General features: G+C 41.3%; 1 protein-coding gene across 1 annotated transcript in view; it reads right to left on the reverse strand.

Annotated features, from left to right (window-relative positions):
- LOC145877432 (EH domain-binding protein 1) overlaps window positions 1-8,249 on the reverse strand; it is a 47,154-nt gene that overhangs the window by 16,947 nt on the left and 21,958 nt on the right. The window contains exon 4 of the mRNA XM_082972896.1: window positions 7,270-7,393. Within this exon, the coding sequence (XP_082829022.1) occupies window positions 7,270-7,393 (124 nt within the window). The remainder of the gene's footprint in view (window positions 1-7,269; window positions 7,394-8,249) is intronic.

The raw sequence follows: 8,249 nt of genomic DNA on the forward strand, positions 1-8,249 counted from the left end.
GTGAGGCGTGTGTGTGTGTGTGAGGGGTGGTGAGGCGTGTGTGTGTGTGTGAGGGGTGGTGAGGTGTGTGTGTGTGTGTGAGGGGTGGTGAGGTGTGTGTGTGTGTGTGAGGGGTGGTGAGGTGTGTGTGTGTGTGTGAGGGGTGGTGAGGGTGTGTGTGTGTGTGTGAGGGGGTGGTGAGGTGTGTGTGTGTGTGTGTGAGGGGTGGTGAGGTGTGTGTGTGTGTGTGAGGGGTGGTGAGGTGTGTGTGTGTGTGTGAGGGGTGGTGAGGTGTGTGTGTGTGTGTGAGGGGTGGTGAGGTGTGTGTGTGTGTGTGAGGGGTGGTGAGGTGTGTGTGTGTGTGTGAGGGGTGGTGAGGTGTGTGTGTGTGTGTGAGGGGTGGTGAGGTGTGTGTGTGTGTGTGAGGGGTGGTGAGGTGTGTGTGTGTGTGTGAGGGGTGGTGAGGTGTGTGTGTGTGTGTGTGAGGGGTGGTGAGGTGTGTGTGTGTGTGTGAGGGGTGGTGAGGTGTGTGTGTGTGTGTGAGGGGTGGTGAGGTGTGTGTGTGTGTGTGAGGGGTGGTGAGGTGTGTGTGTGTGTGTGAGGGGTGGTGAGGTGTGTGTGTGTGTGTGAGGGGTGGTGAGGTGTGTGTGTGTGTGTGAGGGGTGGTGAGGTGTGTGTGTGTGTGTGAGGGGTGGTGAGGTGTGTGTGTGTGTGTGAGGGGTGGTGAGGTGTGTGTGTGTGTGTGTGAGGGGTGGTGAGGTGTGTGTGTGTGTGTGTGAGGGGTGGTGAGGTGTGTGTGTGTGTGTGAGGGGTGGTGAGGTGTGTGTGTGTGTGTGTGAGGGGTGGTGAGGGCGTGGTGTGTGTGTGTGAGGGGTGGTGAGGTGTGTGTGTGTGTGTGAGGGGTGGTGAGGTGTGTGTGTGTGTGTGAGGGGTGGTGAGGTGTGTGTGTGTGTGTGAGGGGTGGTGAGGTGGTGTGTGTGTGTGTGTGAGGGGTGGTGAGGTGTGTGTGTGTGTGGTGTGAGGGGTGGTGAGGTGTGTGTGTGTGTGTGAGGGGTGGTGAGGCGTGTGTGTGTGTGTGAGGGGGTGGTGAGGCGTGTGTGTGTGTGTGAGGGGTGGTGAGGTGTGTGTGTGTGTGTGAGGGGTGGTGAGGTGTGTGTGTGTGTGTGAGGGGTGGTGAGGTGTGTGTGTGTGTGTGAGGGGTGGTGAGGTGTGTGTGTGTGTGTGAGGGGTGGGGAGGTGTGTGTGTGTGTGTGTGTGTGAGGGGTGGTGAGGTGTGTGTGTGTGTGTGAGGGGTGGTGAGGTGTGTGTGTGTGTGTGAGGGGTGGTGAGGTGTGTGTGTGTGTGTGAGGGGTGGTGAGGTGTGTGTGTGTGTGTGAGGGGTGGTGAGGTGTGTGTGTGTGTGTGAGGGGTGGTGAGGTGTGTGTGTGTGTGGGGTGGTGAGGTGTGTGTGTGTGTGTGAGGGGTGGTGAGGTGTGTGTGTGTGTGTGAGGGGTGGTGAGGTGTGTGTGTGTGTGTGTGTGAGGGGTGGTGAGGTGTGTGTGTGTGTGTGTGTGAGGGGTGGTGAGGTGTGTGTGTGTGTGTGGGGGGTGGTGAGGTGTGTGTGTGTGTGTGAGGGGTGGTGAGGTGTGTGTGTGTGTGAGAGGGGTGGTGAGGTGTGTGTGTGTAAGTTTGATGGGGAGACCTTGGAGGGCAATGAGTGGCAGCATGGTGACTGTGACTGCCCTTTGTAAACACGTAAGGGGTGTGTGTGTGTGTGTGTGTGTGTGTGTGTGTATTTATACGTGTGTGTGTATTTATATATGTGTGTGTGTGTATTTACACGTGTGTGTGTGTATTTACACGTGTGTGTGTGTGTGTATTTATACATGTGTGTGTGTATTTTTACGTGTGTGTGTGTATTTATACGTGTGTGTGTATTTATATGTGTGTGTATTTATACGTGTGTGTGTATTTATATGTGTGTGTGTATTTACACGTGTGTGTGTATTTATACGTGTGTGTGTGTATTTATGTGTGTGTGTGTATTTATTTATACGTGTGTGTGTATTTATACGCGTGTGTGTGTGTGTGTGTGTGTATTTATACGTGTGTGTGTGTATTTATACGTGTGTGTGTGTATTTATATATGTTTGTGTGTATTTATACGTGTGTGTGTATTTATACGTGTGTGTGTGTGTATTTATACGTGTGTGTGTATTTATACGTGTGTGTGTATTTACGTGTGTGTGTATTTAAATGTGTGTGTATTTATTCGTGTGTGTGTATTTATACGTGTGTGTGTGTATTTATACGTGTGTGTGTATTTATATGTGTGTGTATTTATACGTGTGTGTGTGTATTTATACGCGTGTGTGTGTGTATTTATATGTGTGTGTATTTATACGTGTGTGTGTGTATTTATACGTGTGTGTGTACTTATACGCGTGTGTGTGTGTATTTATACGTGTGTGTGTGTGTATTTATACGTGTGTGTGTGTGTATTTATACGTGTGTGTGTGTGTATTTATACGTGTGTGTGTGTGTGTATTTACACGCGTGTGTGTGTGTATTTATACGTGTGTGTGTGTGTATTTATACGTGTGTGTGTGTGTGTGTATTTATACGTGTGTGTGTGTTTATACATGTGTGTGTATTTATACGTGTGTGTGTATTTATACATGTGTGTGTATTTACACGTGTGTGTGTGTATATATACGTGTGTGTGTATTTATACGTGTGTGTGTATTTATACGTGTGTGTGTGTATTTATACGTGTGTGTGTATTTATACGTGTGTGTATATATACGTGTGTGTGTATTTATACGTGTGTGTGTGTGTATATATACGTGTGTGTGTGTGTGTTTATATATGTGTGTGTGTGTATTTATACGTGTGTGTGTATTTATACGTGTGTGTGTGTATTTATACATGTGTGTGTGTATTTATACGTGTGTGTGTGTGTATTTATACGTGTGTGTGTGTGTGTATTTATACGTGTGTGTGTATTTATATGTGTGTGTGTGTGTGTATTTATACGTGTGTGTGTGTGTATTTATACGTGTGTGTGTATTTATACATGTGTGTGTGTGTATTTATACGTGTGTGTGTGTGTATTTATACATATGTGTGTGTGTATCTATACGTGTGTGTGTGTGTGTATTTATACGTGTGTGTGTATTTATATGTGTGTGTGTGTATTTATACGTGTGTGTGTGTATTTATGTGTGTGTGTATTTATATGTGTGTGTATTTATTCGTGTGTGTATATTTATACGTGTGTGTGTGTATTTATACGTGTGTGTGTGTATTTATACGTGTGTGTGTGTGTATTTATACGTGTGTGTATTTATGTGTGTGTGTATTTATACGTGTGTGTATTTATGTGTGTGTGTATTTATACGTGTGTGTGTGTGTGTGTATTTATACGTGTGTGTGTATTTATACGTGTGTGTGTGTATTTATGTGTGTGTATTTATTTGTGTGTGTATATTTATACGTGTGTGTGTGTATTTCTAGGTGTGTGTATGTATTTATACGTGTGTGTGTGTATTTATACGTGTGTGTGTGTATTTATACGTGTGTGTGTGTATTTATACGTGTGTGTATTTATACGTGTGTGTGTATTTATACGTGTGTGTGTGTGTATTTATACGTGTGTGTATTTATGTGTGTGTGTATTTATACGTGTGTGTGTATTTATACGTGTGTGTGTGTATTTATACGTGTGTGTGTGTATTTATACGTGTGTGTGTGTATTTATACGGGTGTGTGTGTGTGTATTTATACGTGTGTGTGTATTTATACGCGTGTGTGTATTTATACGTGTGTGTGTGTGTGTGTGTATTTATGCGTGTGTGTGTATTTATATTTACACGTGTGTGTGTATTTAAACGTGTGTGTGTGTACTTATACGTGTGTGTGTATTTATATATGTGTGTGTATTTATACGCGTGTGTATTTATACGTGTGTGTGTGTGTATTTATACGTGTGTGTGTATTTATACGTGTGTGTGTGTGTATTTATACGTGTGTGTGTGTGTGTGTATTTATACGTGTGTGTGTGTGTGTATTTACATGTGTGTGTGTGTGTGTATTTATACGTGTGTGTGTGTATTTATACGTGTGTGTGTGTGTATTTATACGTGTGTGTGTGTGTGTATTTACACGCGTGTGTGTGTGTATTTATACGTGTGTGTGTGTGTATTTATACGTGTGTGTGTGTGTGTGTATTTATACGTGTGTGTGTGTTTATACATGTGTGTGTATTTATACGTGTGTGTGTATTTATACATGTGTGTGTATTTACACGTGTGTGTGTGTATATATACGTGTGTGTGTATTTATACGTGTGTGTGTATTTATACGTGTGTGTGTGTATTTATACGTGTGTGTGTATTTATACGTGTGTGTGTATATATACATGTGTGTGTATTTATACGTGTGTGTGTGTGTATATATACGTGTGTGTGTGTGTGTTTATATATGTGTGTGTGTGTATTTATACGTGTGTGTGTATTTATACGTGTGTGTGTGTATTTATATGTGTGTGTATTTATTCGTGTGTGTGTATTTATACGTGTGTGTGTGTATTTATACGTGCGTGTGTGTGTGTATTTATATATGTGTGTGTGTATTTATATTTACACGTGTGTGTGTATTTAAACGTGTGTGTGTGTACTTATACGTGTGTGTGTATTTATATATGTGTGTGTATTTATACGCGTGTGTATTTATACGTGTGTGTGTATTTATATGTGTGTGTATACGTGTGTGTGTGTATTTATACGTGTGTGTGTGTGTATTTATACGTGTGTGTGTATTTATACGTGTGTGTGTGTGTATTTATACGTGTGTGTGTGTGTGTGTATTTATACGTGTGTGTGTGTGTGTGTGTATTTACATGTGTGTGTGTGTGTGTGTATTTATACGTGTGTGTGTGTATTTATACGTGTGTGTGTGTGTATTTATACGTGTGTGTGTGTGTGTATTTACACGCGTGTGTGTGTATTTATACGTGTGTGTGTGTGTATTTATACGTGTGTGTGTGTGTGTGTATTTATACGTGTGTGTGTGTTTATACATGTGTGTGTATTTATACGTGTGTGTGTATTTATACATGTGTGTGTATTTACACGTGTGTGTGTGTATATATACGTGTGTGTGTATTTATACGTGTGTGTGTATTTATACGTGTGTGTGTGTATTTATACGTGTGTGTGTATTTATACGTGTGTGTGTATATATACGTGTGTGTGTATTTATACGTGTGTGTGTGTGTATATATACGTGTGTGTGTGTGTGTTTATATATGTGTGTGTGTGTATTTATACGTGTGTGTGTATTTATACGTGTGTGTGTGTATTTATATGTGTGTGTATTTATTCGTGTGTGTGTATTTATACGTGTGTGTGTGTATTTATACGTGCGTGTGTGTGTGTATTTATATATGTGTGTGTGTGTATTTATACGTGTGTGTGTGTATTTATACGTGTGTGTGTGTATTTATATGTGTGTATGTGTATTTATACGTGTGTGTGTGTATTTATACGTGTGTGTGTGTATTTATACATGTGTGTGTGTATTTATACGTGTGTGTGTGTGTATTTATACGTGTGTGTGTGTGTGTATTTATACGTGTGTGTGTATTTATATGTGTGTGTGTGTGTGTATTTATACGTGTGTGTGTGTGTATTTATACGTGTGTGTGTATTTATACATGTGTGTGTGTGTGTATTTATACGTGTGTGTGTGTGTATTTATACATGTGTGTGTGTGTATCTATACGTGTGTGTGTGTGTGTATTTATACGTGTGTGTGTATTTATATGTGTGTGTGTGTATTTATACGTGTGTGTGTGTATTTATGTGTGTGTATTTATATGTGTGTGTATTTATTCGTGTGTGTATATTTATACGTGTGTGTGTGTATTTATACGTGTGTGTGTGTATTTATACGTGTGTGTGTGTATTTATACGTGTGTGTATTTATGTGTGTGTGTATTTATACGTGTGTGTATTTATGTGTGTGTGTATTTATACGTGTGTGTGTGTGTGTGTATTTATACGTGTGTGTGTATTTATACGCGTGTGTGTATTTATACGTGTGTGTGTGTATTTATGTGTGTGTATTTATTCGTGTGTGTATATTTATACGTGTGTGTGTGTATTTCTAGGTGTGTGTATGTATTTATACGTGTGTGTGTGTATTTATACGTGTGTGTGTGTATTTATACGTGTGTGTGTGTATTTATACGTGTGTGTATTTATACGTGTGTGTGTATTTATACGTGTGTGTGTGTGTATTTATACGTGTGTGTATTTATGTGTGTGTGTATTTATACGTGTGTGTGTGTGTATTTATACGTGTGTGTGTGTATTTATACGTGTGTGTGTGTATTTATACGTGTGTGTGTGTATTTATACGTGTGTGTGTGTGTGTATTTATACGTGTGTGTGTATTTATACGCGTGTGTGTATTTATACGTGTGTGTGTGTGTGTGTGTATTTATACGTGTGTGTGTATTTATATTTACACGTGTGTGTGTATTTAAACGTGTGTGTGTGTACTTATACGTGTGTGTGTATTTATACGCGTGTGTATTTATACGTGTGTGTGTATTTATATGTGTGTGTATACGTGTGTGTGTGTATTTATACGTGTGTGTGTGTGTATTTATACGTGTGTGTGTGTGTATTTATACGTGTGTGAGTGTGTGTGTGTATTTACATGTGTGTGTGTGTGTGTATTTATACGTGTGTGTGTGTATTTATACGTGTGTGTGTGTGTATTTATACGTGTGTGTGTGGATTTCTAGGTGTGTGTGTGTATTTCTAGGTGTGTGTGTGTATTTCTAGGTGTGTGTGTGTGTGTATTTCTAGGTGTGTGTGTGTATTTCTAGGTGTGTGTGTGTGTGTATTTCTAGGTGTGTGTGTATTTCTAGGTGTGTGTGTATTTCTAGGTGTGTGTGTGTGTATTTCTAGGTGTGTGTGTATTTCTAGGTGTGTGTGTGTATTTCTAGGTGTGTGTGTATTTCTAGGTGTGTGTGTGTATTTCTATGTGTGTGTGTGTATTTCTATGTGTGTGTGTGTGTGTATTTCTAGGTGTGTGTGTGTATTTCTAGGTGTGTGTGTGTATTTCTAGGTGTGTGTGTGTGTGTGTGTATTTCTAGGTGTGTGTGTGTATTTCTAGGTGTGTGTGTGTGTATTTCTAGGTGTGTGTGTGTGTGTATTTCTAGGTGTGTGTGTGTGTATTTCTAGGTGTGTGTGTGTGTATTTCTAGGTGTGTGTGTGTGTAAATGTGTGCGTCTCTCACCTGGTCTGACCTCCACATACTGACTGAAGGACCTCAGCTGTGTTTTCCTGACAGCTGGCTCCTGACTGAAGACCACAGGACTACGCAGTCTCTCTGTCGCCCTGCGCAGCCGCTCTGCATTGTTCTGGACACACACACACACACAGGAATTGTTTTTACAGTCAGACACCCACACACTCTTAGCAGTCCCGAGATGCCAACAGGAGTTACCGCTGTACGTTTTATGTTTGTTTATCTCTTTATTTCTCTCGCTCGGGAGACAAAAGAAAAAAGGCAATTAAGTTTCAACAAAACCCAGATGAGTCAGGAAATGAATTCAGATTATGCAAAGGCTGGCAATGCTATTGTTTTCAAACGGAACGTGTTTAGAAGCTACACGCATGCTTCTCCTTATCAAAAGGACACACACACACACACACACACACACACACACACACACACACACACACACACACACACACACACACACACACACACACACACACACACACACACACACACACACACACACACACACACACACACACTGCATTATTAGGAGCTGCAGCGGGTCCAATAAGCCAAGCCAAGTGGAAAGGAGCTGGGTAGATACAGGACATCAGCCCAACCTTAGTTAATAAGAGGTGAAGCATTGTAATAAAGTTGACAATTAGGGGAAACACGTTCCACTGCTTGAGATCAAGATGTGTGTGTTGTCGAGAGACAGTTCAGCAGGGGTGTGTGTGTGTGTGTGTGTGTGTGTGTGTGTGTGTGTGTGTGTGTGGGGGGGGTTGTAGGTGGCTGATTGAGAAAGAGACACACAACAATAGCAATTTGTCTGCTTAGTTTCAAATGATGGATTTAGTAAACAATGTCAGCAATTAGTCTCCTTCTCTGACTCTGGGCTTATTCTACTTCTGAAAGGAACAGGAGTGACTCTCTCTCTGGGCTTATTCTACTTCTGAAAGAAACAGGAGTGACTCTGGGCTTATTCTACTTCT

The sequence above is a fragment of the Salmo salar genome, chromosome 01 (assembly GCF_965601325.2).
Source record: "Salmo salar chromosome 01, fSalSal1, whole genome shotgun sequence".
NCBI lineage: Eukaryota > Metazoa > Chordata > Actinopteri > Salmoniformes > Salmonidae > Salmo > Salmo salar.